Source organism: Salmo salar, chromosome ssa20, assembly GCF_905237065.1.
Source record: "Salmo salar chromosome ssa20, Ssal_v3.1, whole genome shotgun sequence".
Taxonomy (NCBI): Eukaryota; Metazoa; Chordata; class Actinopteri; order Salmoniformes; family Salmonidae; genus Salmo; species Salmo salar.
Window position 1 is genome coordinate 25,087,062 of NC_059461.1, and position 22,381 is coordinate 25,109,442.

The window sequence follows — 22,381 nt, forward strand, 5'->3', positions numbered from 1 at the left end:
ATTTTGTTACATTACAGCCTTATTCTAAAATGGATTAATCTACATCAATCTACACACAATACCACATAATGACAAACGAAAACAGTTTTTCAGAATGTTTTGCAAATGTATAAAAAAAAAAACATAAATACCATATTTATGTAAGTATTCAGACACTTTGCTATGAGACTCCAAATTGAGATCAGGTTCATCCTGTTTCCATTGATCATTCTTGAGATGTTTCAACAACTTGATTGGAGTCCACCCGTGGTAAATTCAATTGATTGAACATGATATGGAAAGGCACACACCTGCCTATATAAGGTCCCACAGTTTACAGTGCATGTCAGAGCAAAAACCAAGCCATGAGGTCAAAGGAATTGTCTGTGGAGATCCAAGACAGGATTGTGTCAAGGCACAGATCTGGGGAAGGGCACCAAAAAATGTCTGTAGCATTGAAGGTCCCCAAGAACACACCGGCCTCCATCATTCTTAAATGGAAGAAGTTTGGAACCACCAAGACTCTTCCTAGAGCTGGCCGCCCAGCCAAACTGGGCAATCGGGTGAGAAGGGCCTTGGTCAGGGAGGTGACCAAGAATCCGATGGTCACTCTGACAGAGCTCCAGAGTTCCTCTGTGGAGATGGAAGCACCTTCCAGAAGGACAACTATCTCTGCAGCACTCGACCAATCAGGCCTTTATGGTAGAGTGGCCAGACGGAAGCCACTCCTCAGTAAAAGGCACATGACAGCCCACTTGGAGTTTGTCAGAAGGCACCTAAAGGACTCAGACCATGAGAAACAAGATTCTGTGGTCTGATGAAACTAAGATTGAAGTCTTTGGCCTGAATGCCAAGCTTTACGTCTGGAGGAAACCTGGCACCATCCTTACGGTGAAGCATGGTGGTGGAAGCATCATGCTGTGGGGATGTTTTTCAGCGGCAGGGACTGGGAGACTAGTCAGGATCGAGGGAAAGATGAACGGAACAAAGTACAGAGATCCTTGATGAAAACCTGCTCCAGAACGCTCAGGACCTCAGATTGGGATGAAAGTTCACCTTCCAACAGGACAACGACCCTAAGCAAACAGCCAAGACAACACAGGAGTGGCTTCGGAACAAGGCTCTGAATGTCGTTGAGTGGCCCATTCAGAGCCCGGACTTGAACCCGATCGAACAGCTCTGGAGAGACCTGAAAATAGCTGTGCAGCAACGCTCCCCATCCAACCTGACAGATCTTGAGAGGATCTGCAGAGAAGAATGGGAGAAACTCCCCAAATGCAGGTGTGCCAAGCTTGCAAGACGACTTGAGGCTGTAATTGCTGCCAAAGGTGCTTCAAAAAAGTACTGAGTAAAGGGTCTGAGTACTTACATAAATGTGATATCTGTTTATTTATTTTTTTAATTTATATATTTGCAGACATTTTTTAAAACCTGTTTCTGCTGCATCATTATGGGGTATTGTGTGTAGATAGATGAGGGGGAAAAAACAACGGAATCCATTTTAGAATAAGGCTGTAATGTAACAAAATGTGGAAAAAGTCAAGGGGTCTGAATACTTTCCGAATGCTGTGTAGATCACTCGTGTAGTGTTACAGTAGAAGTCCCATACTGGAGAATGTGAATATGATATTTCTCATCATGGGTCGCTGAAGGAATGGACATGAACTTTGGGGAAGTTAGTTGACCGAGGTCTCTCGCTATCTTCCTGATGGGCATATGTATCGTCTGCTTATAATAGACAAAGCCTGGCTTATATAAGAGCTAAAACCTAAAACACACCATCCTCTATCTTGTCGGACTGTTACCCATGTGTGTAACGCAGACACAGTGCAGGGGATGCCTGCTAAATGAGTAGGTCTATATTAATGCAGCTGCCTGTGAGAATGATTATGCACTCACATCATTTAATGCAAATTAAATTCATTCAGTGCGCAGGAGACAGTTCAATAATTGTATTCTGAATTGGAATAAGGTTTGGAGATGATATGCTTGTTCAATTCTTCCCTAATATCCAATTGAGCTATTCAAACTTACATGAAAATCCCCAAACTATGGTGCCAAGCATTATTACAATCCGCCAGCCGCAGAACTTTGGATATAACATTATAAATATAATATAGACCAACACCTTTTGAAAATTAAAGTTCAGTGAAGACAAAGTGGATTTCTTTCTCTTGATTACATTACTGAAAGGTAAGGACTCCCAGAGAGAACTTTTGTTCCATTTAAAAGTAAAATGTTTATAAATGTAGATCTGTAAATTCACATTTTCAACACAGGAGTAGTCCACCTACTTATAAACATGATCATTGTCACGCTACATAGAAAATATTTTTTCTGAACATTAATTGAGAAATCAATTCCATGGTTCGGCTTTTGAAACATCTTGCCAGGCCAAAAGGCTTTAATTAAACATGAAACAATATTAGCTGTAAAATTCCACCTAGCATAATTCCTCCCATGATGGTCAAATTAGAAATCCCTTGACCTAACTGGAGCCAAACAAAGTTACAGAACAAAGCATATAGAAAAAAATGTTGTAATGCTCTCAAAAGACAGGCTTAATTTAAAGATCAAATGGTCAAGAAAATAACAGGTAAGAATTACAATACTTTCCCCTCTACACATATACAACTATCATATGGCTGTTACATTATCCATTGCCTGTAAGTCAGTGACATTCTATTCAATGATGCTGAGGGTTACAAAAAAAGTGTCAACTGAGACCTTATGTGACAAAAATAAAATACCTTCAATATTTTATACCATCTTCAACTCTTAACTGAAATGAGTGTGACCATACATATGGCTGTTGGGCTGATGAAGTTTCCTGCAGCATGGAGACTGGTCCACTACACAAGTCAACTCACACCATGGGGAAGGAACCCTTCGCCAAGTGTTCATCTGTTGCATTGGGGAGAGAATAGACATAAGGGCAGGGGGTACATGGCTACACTCCTTTTCTATGGAGTCGGATCATAGCCCGTCCAGTCACTCCTCCAGGATGACAGTATCACATCTGGCATGATGCGTGTGGTCTTTGGGTTCATCACTGCAATAGAGTATTTTGATTTGAAAACAAATCTTCATTTTAGAAAACGTGATGGAGAAGTTAACATATTGCTGCTTGTGAGGAGACCCACCTTCATATCAGGTGGTTTGGACAGCATCAGTGGCCTCTCAGCCTGGCCCAGCGCAGTCATTCTGCTGGGCTGTCCTCGCAGCATCACAGTTATAATGGTGGGGGCTCTGAGCCCTGCTGCCAACAAAGTGATGGTATGGGTTACACATCTACTCAGATATGTATACTAGAACTGGGTGTCAAGCCTAGTTCAGACAGCATTTTCCCTCAGACACAGCAAAGCAGACAACATTCCAACTGAAATTCCTGAATAGCGGTGTCCAGCAGTGTGTGCTAATCCAATGAGAATTTCTTTTTTTACATCTCTAAATCAAATAGTTCTTAAAATACAACTCAGTGCCCAAGGGCTTCTTTTGCATTTTGCCTGTATTGTCATGTCTGGCTTGCTTTTCTCAATGGTAAGAATAGTCCATGTCAAGAGATGTAGACTAGAGAGAGGAGTGCCATTTTACTCTTAGCGTAAATTATTATTAATCCAGGTTTGAAAGTTGTCCACTCCTTTCCAGGTTTGTACAGAATTACAAAAAAAGAAGCTATCAAAGACAACAGCAATCCTGGGAAAGGAGTGGACAACTTGGATATCGCAACAGCAACAGCCATTTCTCGATCAAAAAAAGAGGAATGAAAACATGGGTTATTTTCCAGTCTTTATTGCAATGATAGAAACAGGTGGTATGCCGGATGTGAATATTATTGCTACTTCTCCTCATACTCTTTCCTCTCTACCAAGTCCAGGGAGTCCGTGGGTCCTTGCGTGCATCTGGAATCATGGCTGCTGCTTGCTTGTTGCAGGTGATTTAATTAATGGATTTACAAAATGTAACATGAAGACCAAGCAATCAAAATGAAACAAACATAAAAAAGGCATCTACCGAGTGGACAGATCTGGTGAACAAATGCAGTCTGAACAGGGCCATTGACATCGTCAGTTGTCATGTGACATTTAGGCGATATTCAAAACGCCAAAATGCAAGAATGTCCATTTGTTTTTGTCCCTCTTGATTCACAATTATCGTGACAACAATTTTGTATCAATGAGTTCCATGTATCAAGGAAACTACGGGCAAACATGAACATATTCAAAGATTCTCATGTAAGCATTTTGAACATTTACATTTGACATGTGTAGACTAATACATAAACAATATGTATTAAACATGACTTAATCAAACTGCTAATTCCAATGTCACATCCACCTGGATCATGTATTCATTGATGTTTTCCTTATGGCTCTTCCAAACATGAACATTAGTACAAAAACACATCATCCCTTACGATACAAATCTGTAGACTTTGATGTTACACGGCTACAAGTCTGGCTTTCCTGATACTGACCACACCTAGGATCCTCACGGATGACTATCTGCATACACATTATTGATCATGCTGTCCACTATCTCAGTCAACTATCTGTAGTGTGGCCAAGGTGACCTGGCGATAGGGCCCGTCCTGCTATTCTAGCTTATCCGAAAATCAAGGGGTTAAGGAGAACCCTGGGCATTCAGCGTGGCCGCCGTGGTTTGGCAGTTCGGGACGTACCGGCACTCTGGGTGGAGATGTGTGCCAGGCTGGGGAGGCTGCTCGCCAGCTTGGCCAGCCCGCCATTGGTGAGTAGCTGGTGGATGGCAGTGGTCTTGGACAGCCCTCCAGTGGAGACCACAGGCACTGCCCGGAGCAGAGTGCTGCTGCCAGTACCTATGGAGCTAAGGACCTGACCCTGGGGCTTCCCACCAGAGGCCTGGGGGGAGAGGAGAGGTGGAGTCAGTCAGACAATGAGTCAGCACACAGACACAAACTCACATTACTGAGTAGACTTTTTGCAGGTTCATGAGAAAAGTCCAGGGTGTACCTGAATGCTGCCCATGCTAGCTGTGGTGGTGGGCAGACTAGGGGATTTGGTCACGATCTCCTGAAGACTGAAACTTAGGCCTTGGAGGAGGCTGCTGGCGGAAGGTGCTGCACACAAACACAGCGAGAATGAATCAGCACTGCTCACATTTACGCACAGTCAATACCAAAGGCTCAACAACACAACTACTGACGACAGTTGAGATCCACCCCTATTCGTCCAATTGACAAAACAACCTCTGGTAGAAAAGTCCAACGGTTAAGCTTCCATAGATAATGCAGAAGTAAGGCTACAAGTAATCAATATCATTGTTTGCTCAGATCGGTTGTTCTCATGAAGTGCTCAAAATCAGGACATAAAACAAAACTCTCCCCTTTTTAAATGTGTGATGGATTTGCGGTTCCTCTGCATTACAACTAACAAATCAGTGAAAATATACTGTACAACATTTTTGGTTGTAGTTCAGTGTCTAGACTGTCATCTTTGAGATCCGCTGCTGTGCCAAGTTAGGACAGTCGTGCAGGCAGGTAGGAGATACCTTGGGCAGTAGCAGGAGCTTGCGCCTGGACTGGTGAGGAGGACCCTGACACCATGCAACTCTGCAGGTTGTGGAAAGAGCTGGACCCCGAGCTCAGGGCACTAGACACCTCTGTCAGACTACCAGACCTGCAGTAACACACATAACCAGAGCTGTGGTAGCTACCCACCCCATAGGATTTTTTCTATTCAACAACTTCCAACCAGAGTCCAAAACTCAATCCGTTTGCTGCACACAGCACTGCCCAACAGGAGATTGTCTGGGGAGTTGGAGATCATTGTGTGCGTGCGTGTGTGTGTCAGGCCTACCGCTGGGATGTGAGGAGTCCAGAGAGTTCTTTGGCTCCAGACACAGTCTGTCCCACAGTCACAGCCAGGGGCTTCCCAGGAGGACCCCCTGCATTAGAACAGACAATTAAGAAAATCAGACAAATCTGATCAGACAACATCACACTATAACATTGAAAATGGTTTCTAATGACTTTTGAAATGGTGGAAATAAGAAAAATATGATACAAATTCAGATAAGCCCCACACATATTTCAATTCATTCGGCAACAAATTCCAATTTCTCTTTACTGGATCATTCATTTAGAGGTTCAGAAAACTGCTCATAGTTAAATCTGAGCCAGTTACCTTCCTGTGCTGTAGCGCTGACAGCGCCCCCTGCTGTCTCTCCATGCAGAATGGTCACCTTAATCTTGGCTCTCTTGGAGGCTTTGATGGGAGTGGGGCTGGGAGTCTGCCTCCTCTTCAGATGGGCCCGTAGCTCGTCTCTCTCCAGGCCCTCAGTCTGCTCACTGGATACAGGAACTGAAACACAGACACAGAATATCACTGACTGGGATAAACAGACCAGACCATTCCAATCCTGATCACAAACTCACTTGTCAAAGTATAATGGAATATACTGAACAAAAATATAAACACAACATGTAAAGTGTTTCATGAGCAGAAATAAAATATCCCAGAAATGTTCCAGACGCACAAAAAAACGTATCTGAAATGTGACAAATTTACATCCCGGTTAGCATTTGTCCTTTGCTGAGATAACCCATCCACCTGACAGATGTGGCATATCAAGAAGCTGATTAAACAGCATGACCATTACACAGAGGCACTTTGTGCTGGAGACAGTAAAAGGCCACTCTAAAATGTGCAGTTGTCACACAACACAATGCCACAGATGTTTTGAGTGTGTGCACGATTGGAATGCTGACTGTAGGAATGTCCACCAGAACTGCTGCCAGAGAATTTAATAAGCCACCTCCATCATTTTAGATAATTTGGTAGTATGTCCAATTGGCCTCACAACCACAGACCATGTGTAACCACGTCAGCCCAGGACCTCCACATGCGGCTTCTTCACCTGCGGGTTTGTCTGAGACCAGCCAACCAGACAGCTGATGAAACTGGGTTTGCACAACAAAATAATTTCTGCACAAACTGTCAGAAACCGTCTCAGGGAAATTAATCTGTGTGCTCGTCATCCTCACCAGTCTTGACCTGACTGCAGTTTGGCGTCGTAACCGACTTCAGTGGGCAAACGCTCACCCTTGATGGCCACTGGCACGCTGGAAAAGCGCTCTCTTCATAGATGAATCCTGGTTAACTGTACCAGGCAGTGGGCCAACGGTTTGCTGATATCAAACTTGTGAACAGAGTGCCCCATGGTGGTGGTGGGGTGATGTATGGGCAAGCATAAGCTACAGATAAACACCATTGCATTTTATCGATGGCAATTTGAATGCACAGAGATACCGTGATGAGATCCTGAGGTCCATTGTCGTGCCATTCACCCACTGCCATCACATCATGTTTCAGCATAATGCACTGCCCCATGTCACAAAGACCTGTACACAATTCCTGGAAGCTGATAATGTCGAAGTTCTTCCATGGCCTGCATACTCACCAGACATGTCACCCATTGAGCATGTTTGGGATGCTCTGGATCGACGTGTATGACAGCGTGTTCCAGTTCCCGCCAATATCCAGCAACTTCGCACAGCCATTAAAGAGGAGTGGGACAACATTCCACAAGCCACAATCAACAGCCTGATCAACTCTATGCGAAAGAGATGTGTCACGCTGCATTAGGCAAATGGTCACACAAGATACTGACTGGTTTTCTGATCTACGCCCCTACCCTTTTTTATTTAAGGTATCTGTGACCAACAGTTGCATATCTGTATTCCCAGTCATGTGAAATCCATAGATTAGGACCTAATAAATTTACTTCAATTGCCCGATTTCCTTATATGGACTAACTAAGTAAAATCTTTGAAATTGTTGTGTTTATATTTTGTTCAGTGTATGTATACTGCTCACTTAAAATTGTTATATGACCCTGTTAACAATGTACATCAATGATCTGGCAGTAAGAGGGAGATGGCAGACAGAAAGGAAGAGAAAAGAAAGGAGAAAGACATACTTACCAAAGACACAGGAGGGAGTGCCAGGAGGAAGATTTTTCCTCACAAGCATGTTTTGTTTCATAAAAGCAGCAAACTGGGCTGAAATTAATTGAAAAGAAAGGTGGAAGGATAGTCGAAAGAGAGTAGAGAAGGGATGAAAAGATAGTCACGTTCCATTGTGCCCTTCTGATGTTGTGACTGCCCTAACAAGATGTGTCCAAGTAAACCATTTTCACCATTCAATATCGCATTCACATCTTCTCAAGCCCACAGAGCTATTGAAAAACCCATTGGCAAGAGAGTTAAATGACTCATTAAAACAAGTTCACACAAACAAATGTGTCAAATGTGAGAGCTGTGGTGTGTGTCTGCGTCTGTTTTCATACATGCTAGTTGGCACACAAACCTTGTGCCTGCTTGTGTGTGAGCACAGTCCCAGACCGCTGCATATGGGTCTTGAGGAGTTGTGTGGCAGTGATCAGACTGGACTTCTGTGCTGGGGACAGTGCCGACGTCTTTGGCTTGGGGCTGGAGGTGGGACTACTGCACACACTGGACAGGTCCTGAGGACACAACCATAAAAACATAGCCAATCAAATGATCAGCAATGTATATATTATTCCTAGCATTTCCTTGCAAGTCTTCCGGAGCGTGCCTGAGTTGATGCAGGACATACCTCAGAGCCTGAGGGGGATATGGGTACTCTGAGGGCAGGGGAGGAGGGGCGGCCCCTTTCCAGATCAAAGGGCAGCTCCCGTCTAGGCTTCTTCTTCTTCTCCGTGTCAAGGTCCCTCAGCTCTCCTGAGCCGTGGCCGTGGCTCTCCGCCCGCGTCAGCACCCCCGACAGGAAGTCTGCTATCTCATCCTACACAGGAGAGAGACGTATATCTGCATGAAAAGCATTTCAATGACACTCCATGTGAGGAGTTTGATGGCTATGGTTAAATTCTTAAAATCCTTTGACGTTTTTATAGAATCTTCACCTAAATTTGTTTGAATAAAAACACTATGGCTTCTTTACAGCACAAGAGCGACATGGACCAACCTGAATGCAGCGATCCACCATGGTCTGTGTCAGTCCCTCTGATTTCATCTTTGTGGAGTTGATTCTGAGGAAGAAAACCATTTCATTAGGAATGAGAAACAAAGTCTGATGCACTCAAATTCTTCAATTTAATAGCCCTGCAGAAAAAGAATTCGAGCAGTGAAAACTTCAGGCCTTTTGTCTTCACAAGAAAACATTCAGTGACTGAATGCTTTCAACTGCTGCTACCTTTCCGTCTTAAAAATACATATAGTGAGCAAAATATTTGGAACATGGAATTGCAAAACAAAGAATCGTGATTCATACACAATTGAATTACATATCGTATGGGTACCTAAGTATCGTGATAATATGGTATGGCAATTCCCAGTCCTAGAGTAAACCCACCTGAGGTTGTCGTCCGCTCCCCCCACCACCACCATGCTGTTGTCGGCTCTGAGTTTCTCTCGGAACTCCTCCATGGCCTCTGTGCCACACTGCAGAGCATTCTGACCAACCACAAACAGCACTGGTGTCTTCATGTCCAGTAAGGGGTCGTCCACATCCTGCCAGTCAACAATACAAAAACAGTCAATACACATCTAAGATCCAGAGACATGTGGCAAAATTATGTTGGTCTGTGTAAGACAAGTTGAAGCATCATATCTAAATGTCTCCACAATGCAAGAAACATTTGAGCACATTTCCTTACCCCTCTTGGTCCATTGATGGTTAGCAGTGGAAAGCCAAGACACACCACAGCAGTCAGGTATTCCATGAGAGAGACCTGGGAGAGGACAACCACGTCAATATGTGCAGTGCACCAACGTCACATCCACCAATCACAACACAGATCAGAGCTCAGATTCCACAAGGATTGTTTTCAATAACCACCAGATATTCAGAAAGTATTCACACCTTGACTTTCCAAATTTGATGGTGTTACAGCCCGATTTTTGTCACTGGCCAACACACAATAAATAACCAATAAATGTCAAAGTGGAATTATGTTTTTTTAAATTATTTTATAAATTAATTTAAAAAATTTAAGCTGGAATGTCTTGAGTCAATAAGTATTCAACCCCGCTGTTAAGGTAAGCCTAAATAATTTCAGGGGTAAACATTTGCTTAACAAGTCACAAGATGAATGGACTCATTCTGTGTGCAATAATAGTGTTTAACATGCTTTTTTAATGACTACCTCATCTCTGTATCCCACGCATACAATTATCTGTAAGGTCCCTCTGTCGAGCAGTGAATTTCAAACACGGATTCAACTACAAAGACCAGGGAGTTTTTCCAATAACTTGCAAAGAAGGGAACCTACTGGTAGATAGGTAAAAATATATATAGTTTTAAAGCAGATTGAATATCCCTTTGAGCATGGTGAAGTTATTAATGACACTGTGGATGGTGAATCAATACACCAAGTCACTACAAAGATACAGGCATCCTTCCTAACTCAGTTGCCGGAGAGGAAGGAAACCCCTCAGGGATTTCACCATGAGGCCATTGGTGACTTAAAACAGTTAGAGTTTAATGGCTGTGAAAGGAGAAAACTTAGGATGGATCAACATTGTAGTTACTCCACAATATTAACCTAACTGACAAGAGTGAAAAGGAAGCCTGTACAGAACAAATATTTCAAAACATGCATCCTGTTAGCAACAACACACTAAAGTAATGCTGCAAAAAAATGTGGCAAAGCAATTAATTCACTTTTTGTCCTGAATACAAAGTGTTATGTTTGGGGTAAATCCAATAGAACACACTACTGAGTACTACTCTCCATATTTTAAAGCACAGTGGTGGCTGCATCATTGGTATGCTTGTAATCATTTAAAAAAAAGAAACAGAATGGAGCTAAGCAAGAGGCCAAATCCTAGAGGAAAACCTGGTTCAGTCAGCTTTCCACCAGACATTGGGAGATGAATTTCTTTCAGCAGGAAAATAACCTAAAACACAAGGCCAAATCTACACTGGGGTTTCTTACCAGGAAGACGGTGAATATTCTTAAAAGGCTTGAAAATCTATGGGAAGACCTGGAAATGGTTGTCTAGCAATGATCAACAACCAATTTGACAGAGACTGAAGAATTTAGAAAATAATACATAGGTAAATGTTGCATAATCCAGGTGTGGAAAGCTCTTAGAGATTTACCCAGAAAGACTCACAGCTGTAATCATTGCCAAAGGTGATTCTAACATGTATTGACTCAGGGGGTTGAATATTTATCTAATCAAGAGATATATATATATATTGCTCAAAAAAATAAAGGGAACACTTAAACAACACATCCTAGATCTGAATGAAAGAAATAATCTTATTAAATACTTTTTTCTTTACATAGTTGAATGTGCTGACAACAAAATCACACAAAAATAATCAATGGAAATCCAATTTATCAACCCATGGAGGTCTGGATAAGGAGTCACACTCAAAATTAAAGTGGAAAACCACACTACAGGCTGATCCAACTTTGATGTAATGTCCTTAAAGCAAGTCAAAATGAGGCTCAGTAGTGTGTGTGGCCTCCACGTGCCTGTATGACCTCCCTACAACGCCTGGGCATGTTCCTGATGAGGTGGCGGATGGTCTCCTGAGGGATCTCCTCCCAGACCTGGACTAAAGCATCCGCCAACTCCTGGACAGTCTGTGGTGCAACGTGGCGTTGGTGGATGGAGCGAAACATGATGTCCCAGATGTGATCAATTGGATTCAGGTCTGGGGAACGGGCGGGCCAGTCCATAGCAGCAATGCCTTCCTCTTGCAGGAACTGCTGACACACTCCAGCCACATGAGGTCTAGCATTGTCTTGCATTAGGAGGAACCCAGGGCCAACTGCACCAGCATATGGTCTCACAAGGGGTCTGAGGATCTCATCTCGGTACCTAATGGCAGTCAGGCTACCTCTGGCGAGCATATGGAGGGCTGTGCGGCCCCCCAAAGAAATGCCACCCCACACCATGACTGACCCACCGCCAAACCGGTCATGCTGGAGGATGTTGCAGGCAGCAGAACGTTCTCCACGGCGTCTCCAGACTCTGTCACGTGCTCAGTGTGAACCTGCTTTCATCTTTGAAGAGCACAGGGCACCAGTGGCAAATTTGCCAATCTTGGTGTTCTCTGGCAAATGCCTACCGTCCTGCACAGTGTTGGGCTGTAAGCACAACCCCCACCTGTGGACGTCGGGCCCTCATACCACCCTCATGGAGTCTGTTTCTGACCGTTTGAGCAGACACATGCACATTTGTGGCCTGCTGGAGGTCATTTTGCAGGGCTCTGGCAGTGCTTCTCCTGCTCCTCCTTGCACAAAGGCGGAGGTAGCGGTCCTGCTGCTGGGTTGTTGCCCTCCTACGGCCTCCTCCACGTCTCCTGATGTACTGGCCTGTCTCCTGGTAGCGCCTCCATGCTCTGGACACTACGCTGACAGACACAGCAAACCTTCTTGCCACAGCTCGCATTGATGTGCCATCCTGGATGAGCTGCACTACCTGAGCCACTTGTGTGGGTTGTAGACTCCATCTCATGCTACCACTAGAGTGAAAGCACCGCCAGCATTCAAAAGTGACCAAAACATCAGCCAGGAAGCATAGGAACTGAGAAGTGGTCTGTGGTCCCCACCTGCAGAACCACTCCTTTATTGGGGGTGTCTTGCTAATTGCCTATAATTTCCACCTGTTATCTATTCCATTTGCACTACAGCATGTGAAATTTATTGTCAATCAGTGTTGCTTCCTAAGTGGACAGTTTGATTTCACAGAAGTGTGATTGACTTGGAGTTACATTGTGTCGTTTAAGTGTTCCCTTTATTTTTTTGAGCAGTGTATATAAAAATGTTAAATTTTTCATTTAAAAAAAATGTACAAAAAAAAAGACAATTAAATCACTCTTAAAAATATGAAAAACGCCAAGAGGTGTGAATTGTTTCTGAAGGCACTGTATAACTTTCTGAGCATCACAGAGAACACGCTCAGAAAATGTTGATGCCATGTAGTAGAAAGAGACAGCAGTCTTACATGACAGGCGATGAGCGCTCCCACATTCCAGCCAACCAGGATAATGGGTTTGTGAGGGAAGTGACTGTGGACCTGGTTCATAAATACATTGAAGGGCAAATAAAAAGACAAATAGACAGTCTAGCACATAACTTTCAAAGAACCATCTGAAATTGCAGCAACAATCTAGTCCAGTGGTATTCAAAGACAGGGGTACTGCACTGGGGTTGCCAAAAAAAATAAAAAAAATAAGAATGCAGATTATTGTATGGGACAATATAGAAATGATTTCCAGAAAGATGATTTGAGAAATAATTGTATTGAGTAAATATATTTATTGGTTTCTTTTCATTTCCATAAGAGATGAAAGTGCAATGAATTTAAGTGCATTTGTTGAAATGTCCCAATTGTACAGTTGGAGTTCCTGCTGAAAAAATGTGAATACCACTGACCTAGTCCATTAGGAACAGATATTTGGCTACACATCTTCAGGTTCATATAGCAGCCTTACCTCCATGACTTTGGCCCTGACGGTGCCCAACATGTGCTCCAGACACTGAGTGATGCCCACATTGGCTCCACTGTTTACGTGGGTATTTACCGGGATAACCTGAGACAAACATGTTGGTTTATACCTATTGGGTGTGTATAAAACGCAGTGATGCACAATCACACTTGAGAATGAATAGATACAAACCTTTCCCAAGCAGGAGAGCTGTGACTGCCAAAATCTCATTCGGCGCGAGGTAGAAAGAGCAGGATTGGTGGGCCCTGATGGTGCAATTAAGATGAGTGGGGAGCCAGGAAGCTTGCTCTGCAATACAAAATTGTCATTATCACATCAATAGGAAATGCAATCAAAAGATCCCAAGTCAATTTATTTTATTTTAACGACCAAATCTCTTTTCTTTTATGTAAATGGAATGTTACAGAAGGGTCATAGACACCTTTGTGATTTCACTTATTGAGAAACATACCCCAAATAGCAAATCAGTTCCTTATCCTTGTTGTGTAGCATGTGGGCCCTGAAAAAAAACATGAACAAACGCTCCAAAAACACCCAAATACGTATCTTAGAAACGCTCTCACTATAGTGATGCAGGTCTTTAGATGTACCGTATACTATATGGACACACCCGGCCTGCACGGCAGCATTGGGGAAACAGCCTGAGTGACACAAAATGGAATATAAAGTTGTGGATAAGGTTCTGAATGACAAAGACCTGCATCACTATACTGATATATTGTCTGTTTCTGAAAGGATGTATTTTTGTGTGTGCCTTTTTTCATGTTTTTTTTTTTTTTTTCAGGGGCCCCATACTGCACAACAATGATGAGGGAGTGGCTTGATGTTTGAAGTAAGTTTCTGAAAAACAAGTGAAATCACACAACAATGTCTGGACCATTCATTTTTTTAAATGGTCAAAGTTAGGCATATACAGTGGCGTGCGAAAGTATTCACCCCCTTGGCATTTTTCCAATTTTGTTGACTTACAACCTGGAATTAAAATAGATTTTTTGGAGGTTCGTATCATTTGATTTACACAACATGCCTACCACTTTGAAGATGCTAAATATTTTTTATTGTGAAACAAACATGAAATAACACAAAAAAACAGAACTTGAGTGTGCATAACTACTCAACTGCCGAAAGTTAATACTTTGTAGAACCACCTTTTGCAGCAATTACAGCTGCAAGTCTCTTGGGGTATGTTTCTATAAGCTTGGCACATCTAGCCACTGGGATTTCAGCCCATTCTTCAAGGCAAAACTGCTCCAGCTCCTTCGAGTTGGATGGGTTCCGCTGTTGTACAGCAATCTTTAAGTCATACCACAGATTCTCAAATGGATTGAGGTCTGGGCTTTGACTAGGCCATTCCAAGACATTTAAATGTTTATGGTCATTGTCCTGCTGGAAGGTGAACTGCCATCCCAGTCTCAAATCTCTGGAAGACAGACAGGTTTCCCTCAAGAATTTCCCTGTATTTAGCACCATCCATCATACCTTCAATTCTGACCAGTTCCCCAGACCCTGCCGATGAAAAACATCCCCACTGAATGATGCTGCCACCACCATGCTTCACTGTGGGGATGGTGTTCTCGGGGAGATGAGAGGTGTTGGGTTTGTGCCAGACATAGCATTTTCCTTGATGGCCAAAAAGCTAAATTTTAGTCTCATCTAAACAGAGTACCTTCTTCCATATGTTTGGGGAGTCTCCCACATGCCTTTTGGCGAACACCAAACGTGTTTGCTTATTTTTTTTCTTTAAGCAATGTTTTTGTCTGGCCAATCTTCCATAAAGCCCAGCTCTGTGGAGTGTATGGCTTAAAGTGGTTCTATGGACAGATACTCCAATCTCCACTGTGGAGCTTTGCAGTCCTTCAAGGTTATCTTAGGTCTCTTTGTTGCCTCTCTGATTAATGCCCTCCTTGCCTGGTGCATGAGTTTTGGTGGGCTGCCCTCTCTTGGCAGGTTTGTTGTGGTGCCATATTATTTCAATTTTTTAATAATGGATTTAACGGTGCTCCGTGGGATGTTCAAAGTTTGGGATATTTTTTTATAAACCAACCCTGATCTGTGCTTCTCCACAACTTTGTCCCTGACCTGTTTGGCGAGCTCCTTGGTCTTCACGGTGCCGCCCCTTGCTTAGTGGTGTTTCAGAACAGGTACACTGAGATCATGTGACACTTAGATTGCACACAGGTGGACTTTAACTAATGTGACTTCTGAAGGTAATTGGTTGCACCAGATCTTATTTAAAGGGGGTGAATACATATGCACCCACCACTTTTCTGGGTATTTTATTTTTTTAACAAGTAATTTTTGTTCATTTCACTTCACCAATTTTGACTATTTTGTGTATGTCCATTACATGAAATACAAATCCATTTAAATTAGAGGTTGTAATGCAACAAAATATGAAAAATGCCAAGGGGAATGAATACGTTTGCAATGCACTGTAAAACAGTATAAAGATGAAACTACTAAGCGCTTCCTGCCACAACTATGAATTTCATCCCTACTACCATTCGGAATGTGAGCTTGTTTCCATTGTCTTTTTCATTCTGACTGCAGTGAATTCAGATTGCTCCCAGAACCACAGATAGGGATTAGCATTAGAGACCTACCGGTTTGTTGTGAGATAGAACGCCCACGGCTGGATCCCAGGGCCTCTTCAGTAGCAGAGACAGGGCCTCTGCACCGGCCGCTCCAGTCTTCACTGATGAAGTCAGCAGCATCCTGTCAATCAGCGAGGGCAACTGCACAGACAGAAATGTTGAGTCATCCTGGCCATACTCTGAACCTGATTATTACCAACGGGCTTTCTATTGACATATCCACTATTGTTGTTGCTGCTTTATCTGATCACCACTATGTATTTTTCTACTACCTTTTTGCCCATAGCACAGAGTAATACTGAACGCATTAAGAAACACCATCTTACCTCTGAAGTTGCTACAGATTTTAACTGAGTGTGAACAATACTCCATCACCGATTCTGCCTTCCTCGTAATGAGTTAGTTGATAACTTTAACCTGTTGGGTCTAGGGGGCAGCATTTGCACGTCTGGATAAAAAAAATGTACCCGATTTAATCTGGTTACTAATCCTACCCAGTAACTAGAATATGCATATACTTATTATATATGGATAGAAAACACTCTAAAGTTTCTAAAACTGTTTGAATGGTGTCTGTGAGTATAACAGAACTCATTTGGCAGGCAAAACCCTGAGACATTTTCTGACAGGAAGTGGATACCTGATGTGTTGTATTGACTTTAAACCTATCCCATTGAAAAACACAGGGGCTTAGGAATATTTTGGCACTTCCTATTGCTTCCACTAGATGTCACCAGCCTTTACAAAGTGTTTTGAGTCTTCTGGAGGGAGATCTGACCGAACAAGAGCCATGGAACGATGATGTCCCATTAGACACCTGGCGCGCGAGTTCATGTTGGGTACCCTCGTTCCAATACGTTATAAAAGAGTATGCATTCGTCCACCTTGAATATTATTCATGTTCTGGTTAAAAAGGCCCTAATGATTTATGCTATACAACGTTTGACATGTTTGAACGAACGGAAATATATTTTTTCCCCTCGTTCATGACGAGAAGTCCGGCTGGCTTACATCATGTGCTAACGAGACGGAGATTTTTGGACATAAATGATGAGCTTTTTTGAACAAAACTACATTCGTTATGGACCTGTGATACCTGGAAGTGACATCTGATGAAGAGAATCAAAGGTAATGGATTATTTACATAGTATTTTCGATTTTAGATCTCCCCAACATGACGTCTAGTCTGTATCGCAACGCGTATTTTTCTGGGCGCAGTGCTCAGATTATTGCAAAGTGTGATTTCCCAGTAAGGTTATTTTTAAATCTGGCAAGTTGATTGCGTTCAAGAGATGTAAATCTATAATTCTTTAAATGACAATATAATATTTTACCAATGTTTTCTAATTTTAATTATTTAATTTGTGACGCTGACTTGACTGCCGGTTATTGGAGGGAAACGATTTCCTCAACATCAATGCCATAGTAAAACGCTGTTTTTGGATATAAATATGAACTTGATAGAACTAAAAATGCATGCATTGTCTAACATAATGTCCTAGGAGTGTCATCTGATGGAGATTGTAAAAGGTTAGTGCATCATTTTAGCTGGTTTTATGGTTTTGGTGACCCTGTCTTTGACTTGACAAAACATTACACACAACTCTTGTAAATGTACTGTCCTAACATACTCTAAATTTATGCTTTCGCCGTAAAACCTTTTTGAAATCGTAAAACGTGGTTAGATTAAGGAGATGTTTATCTTTCAAATGGTGTAAAATAGTTGTATTTTTGACATTTATTTGGATTCAAATTTGCCGCTCTTGAAATGCACCTGCTGTTGATGGAGTGCACCACGGGTGGCACGCTAGCGTCCCACCTAGCCCCAAGAGGTTAATAGCAAATAAAAAGGGCAACCATTGATGCCATAGCTCCAGTAAAGTTGAAAAAGCCAACATCCTAATGGAGAACCCCTTGGATGAGTGAGGAAACGAATACATTTAAGAAATTACAGAAAGGCAAAACGGAAGGTGGATGAAGTCAAAGTTGCAGGTCCATTATGACATTCTGAGGAAGCAACTTGCCAGACGGGCAAATTTTTCTAACCTGATCACTAATAATCAGAATAATTTGTGAGTGCTCTTCTTGACCATTAATAGCCTGATAAATCCTACCCCCGCAAACCTATATGAACTTCCCTCCACATCTAACTGTGATGAGTTTGTGGCATATTTCAGAGATAAGATAAACGTTAAGCTGGGTATCAGTCAAGCAAGACCTGATGAGAGTTTTGATGATATGTGTCCTAGCCTACCACACAAAGGCACTATGGATTTATTTTCCCTGGTTGACACAGCCATCTCGATCCTATCCCCACCACCTTCAAAACAGATTTTAATTGCATATCTGAAGACGTGTAAGCTATTGCAAATCACTCCCTGTTCACAGGCACTTTCCGCACTGCAGTAAAAACTATGGTGAAACCCCTTCTGAAGAAAAGTAATCTAGATTCTTCAGCGCTTAGCAATTGTCAGCCAATCTCCAACCTTCCATTCTTAAGCAAAATTCTGGAGAAATTGGTTTACAAACAGCTACATTTGTTTTTCAAGTGCAAACTGTATTTTTGCAAAATTCCAATCTGGTTTTGGGGCCTACCACAGCATAGAGACAGCCTTAGTTAAAGTGGTAAATGACCCAACGCAGATGCTCAACAGCTCTCTGTCCTTGTATTCTTGGATTTAAGTGTTGCATTCGACACTGTTGACCATGATGTCCTTCTGGAGAGGTGGGTTGGCCTAACCGGTCTAGTTCTAATTGGTTTAGGACCTACTTAACCGGTCGAGAGTTTTTCACCCTTGGTGAACATAACTCAGAGAAAATACATATCACATGTGGCGTTCCACAAGGTTCGGTTTTGGGTTCGGTACTGTTCAGTTTAAACTTGTTACCCGTTGGCAGCGTTATCAGAAAGCACAGCATTGATTTTCACTGCTATGCAGACGATACACAACTTTACATCTGTGTCACCACAGGATTTTAGCTCCACGGATAAATTACACTGTATTAATGATTTAAATACTTGGATGGCTAACAACTTCCTCCAGTTAAATCAAGACAAGACTGAGGTACTTATTGTTGGAGCCAAAGCACAGAGAATATGGCCGCACATTATAATTCACAGGCAATAAAGATAAAAGACCAGGTAAAAAACGTAGGTGTTATTTTAGATTCTGAATTCAATTTCAAATCACACAGGAATGTGACCAAATAGCTTTTTACCAACTGAGGAACATTTCTCTCTCAGGCTGATACTGAGAGACTCATCCATGTACTGATCTCCTTTCTGGTCTACCCAAGAAAGCCATTGGTCAACTGCAAAACATGCAGAATGCTGCAGCACGGGTAATGACCAAGACCAGATGGAGCACACATTACACCGGTTTTTAGGTCTCTGCACCGGCTGCCTTTGAGTTTCAGAATTAATTTTAAGATTCTTCTATTAGTTTTTAAAATCAATCCACAATTGTGCACTCCAATACATGTCAGACAGGCTTTTAAGTCATTTAGCCAGTAGGTCCCTCAGGTCCTCTAGCGCAGGCCTTTTAACTATCCCAAAGCCTAGGACCAACAGGCATGGAGAGGCAGCCTTTAGTTACTATGCCCCCAGCCTCTGGAATAGCCTGCCAGAGAACCTGAGGGGGGCCAAAACTGTGGACATTTTTAAGAGATCTTAAAGTCGTTCAGTTTTGATTGTTATTCTTTAGTTTTTAATCCTCTTATATCTGTTGTGTAGTAAATACTTCAGTATTCATTTTCATTGTTTATTCCTGTTAAGCACATTGTGTTGAATTCCATGTCTGAAATGTGCGGTATAAAAAATGCTTTATTTGATGACTGTCACAGTGATAGAATGTATCCCTCTATATAAGAACGCATGTCACAACATCAAATAATGTGTAAACACATTTTGAGAGAGGAAGAGACAGACAGAAAGGAGTACCTTGCTCTTGAGTGTCTGCAGTACATCTAGGTAAGCGGCCAGCATGGCCAGACTGAGGGATTCTATCAGGGTGCTGTGTAGCCACTGGGTCAATTTGGTGTCCCAGTTGACACTGGCCAGTGCATGGCGCACCTTTCGGGCACACTTGTCCACAGCAATCCTGCGCAATACTGGCTCATTGGAGGCCTATGAGTCAGAGGAAGGGATGGTAAGACACGAGGGACAGGAACTTTGATAGTCATTGAAACTGAATCAGCACCACATACAAAAGCATTTAGTTGGTGCATATAAACTCACATTTTCATTGGCCAGCCGGGCCAGTCTTTCAGCTTGCAGAGCCTTCAGCACCTTATTAAACAACTTGTTTTGAATGACCGACCATCCAGCCCTGTAATACAAGCAGTGTATATCAGTAATGAAGTCTGACGATTATCACCATTTGAAATGGAGATTGCGACAAAGACGGTGTATACAAGAGCTGAGCAAACAAGGCATCTACAACACATAAGTCCTTACGGAACATAGATTTATTTTTAAACCTCAATAGGGTTATTCAAAGGGAGGTTGGGTGGAGGCCACTCACTTGTTGATGTGTTCCTCCCAGTCGTCAGGGGGTGGGGGACCCTCGGCAACTGTGCGAGCAAATAAAACATGTCGCTCACACTCCTTCATAACACTGCGTGCTTTCTGATTGTCATAGAGTGGAATAGGTGTAGGGGTGACAGATTCCACATCTATTGACAGGTCTGATTCCCTGCAAAAGAACACAAACATACTTCAGTAAATGCTGTCATCCAGTTTTAGCTGTAACTTTATTATTGTCGCGATAAAGCTACTGCTACAAAATTAAATTTGTTCTGAGACAGACAGGTTTTCAATGTTAAAATTGTTTGGGCAATGAGTCATCGGTGAGGATAATGAGGGTTGAAACTCACGGAACGGCATCAGGTTGGCGACGGGGTGTGACGAACAGCATGCGGGTGGGCCGGGCACTGCTGGCGTCCGGGTGGGCATTCCATGGCTTAGCATAGCTGTGGTCCAGGAACACCAAGTCCAGTTCACGCTCATGGACAGACAACTGGAACAGCAAGGATGTACCCATCCTCCGCGCTGAAGTCTGGAAGTCCCTGTCCACACCACGGTGCATCCTCTACTGGGGCCCCAAGGGCCCTACAGTTCTGAGACAGAGTTCTGCTTTCAATCCAAGCCTGAACAAGGAGGAACTGTGATCAATACCACTATCATATTCATCAAACATCATCATGTGACATCACATGTAATTTGTACCCCTCCTCTTTAGCCCACAGCTGGTTAGTACAAGCACCATTCTTATCCATTTTGTGACGTTCGCTAACTAGTTACACGTAACGTCATTCTTTTAGCGAGCTACAGTACATAGCTTCTTCAGAGACGTTCCTCTAATGTTGATAGTAAAATACACCGCGGTACGCAAGCTCTGCGTTGTTGACATGACGTTACAAGTTGGCTAACTACGTCTTAGCTAGACGGCTAACGCTAGTTAGCAACAACACGATATTTTCATTAAACTAACGTTAGAGTATGGCTAACAGAAGGGGTAACTAACAACTGATAACTATACAGGGCATTACAACGTGTATTAATGTAGCAAATATTAACAAGGCGAACATGACATTAGCTAGCCAACATGGTAACGTAGCATTAAACCTAGCACGCGCTAGTAGCATCGGCTACTCACCTTTTCATGCTACTGCCATTGATAGCATTACGTATTTGCAATCGAACAATAATTTACACCAAATTAAGTCATATATAAATGTCAACAAAGAAATTACGTCTAGATTTTGGCACAAATTTGAGAAGGACTGACGTTAGCTACTAGCTACGCCTCGTTGATGTATTACGGCAGAATTCCTTTTGTTTTGCGTGGGCGCGAGCCACCGCCACAGTCACTTCTGCACACATATACAAAACACGGACTGGATCCTATTTCTTAAGGACGGTGCATTTCATGGTGCCCAGTGTAGTGGCGTACCCCAGTTTCGCCTGTCCTTCGCAAGGTCTTTCTGACGGGGAAACAGCTAATTTCCTACAATTCTATACATTTTGTCATGTGCAGTTTTATAGCCAAGCTCATGCTATTCTATACATATTGTAATGAGGCTGAGAGAAAATGTTGCTGTTTCAAAGCTGCAATATGTAACTTTTTGGACAACCACACTAAATGCACATAGAAATGTGAGTTATAGATCTGTCATTCTCGTTGACAGCTAGTCTAAGAAGCTGTAGATGTGTTCTATGTGCGCTATTTCTGTTTCCGTTCTTACGTTTCGTTTTTGCGTCTTTTACTTTAGGTTTTGTACACCAGCTTGAAACAGCTGAAAACACAATCTTTTTGG

The 22,381-nt window shown here is 42.6% G+C and overlaps 1 protein-coding gene across 6 annotated transcripts; it reads right to left on the bottom strand.

The window, feature by feature from the left end:
• Positions 1-2,347: 2,347 nt before the first annotated feature.
• On the bottom strand, positions 2,348-21,973 carry kansl3 (KAT8 regulatory NSL complex subunit 3). Of its 6 annotated transcripts, none has more exons than XM_014160130.2 (22): positions 21,721-21,973; positions 20,939-21,211; positions 20,587-20,757; positions 20,301-20,391; positions 20,004-20,189; positions 16,073-16,204; positions 13,641-13,757; positions 13,455-13,553; positions 12,965-13,036; positions 9,658-9,732; positions 9,354-9,511; positions 8,967-9,030; positions 8,598-8,786; positions 8,328-8,484; positions 7,943-8,020; positions 6,144-6,320; positions 5,817-5,904; positions 5,509-5,636; positions 4,971-5,077; positions 4,661-4,859; positions 3,123-3,235; positions 2,348-3,031 (listed from the first exon to the last, which is right to left on the bottom strand). In XM_014160130.2, the coding sequence occupies exons 2-22, from the start codon at positions 21,148-21,150 to the stop codon at positions 3,029-3,031; spliced, it is 2,616 nt and encodes an 871-aa protein (XP_014015605.1). In that variant the 5' UTR covers positions 21,151-21,211; positions 21,721-21,973; the 3' UTR covers positions 2,348-3,028. The 6 variants fall into 6 exon arrangements, with proteins under 6 accessions (XP_014015605.1, XP_014015603.1, XP_014015609.1 ...); XM_014160128.2 differs by having other exon boundaries at positions 3,123-3,238; XM_014160134.2 differs by lacking the exon at positions 7,943-8,020.
• Positions 21,974-22,381: the final 408 nt, after the last annotated feature.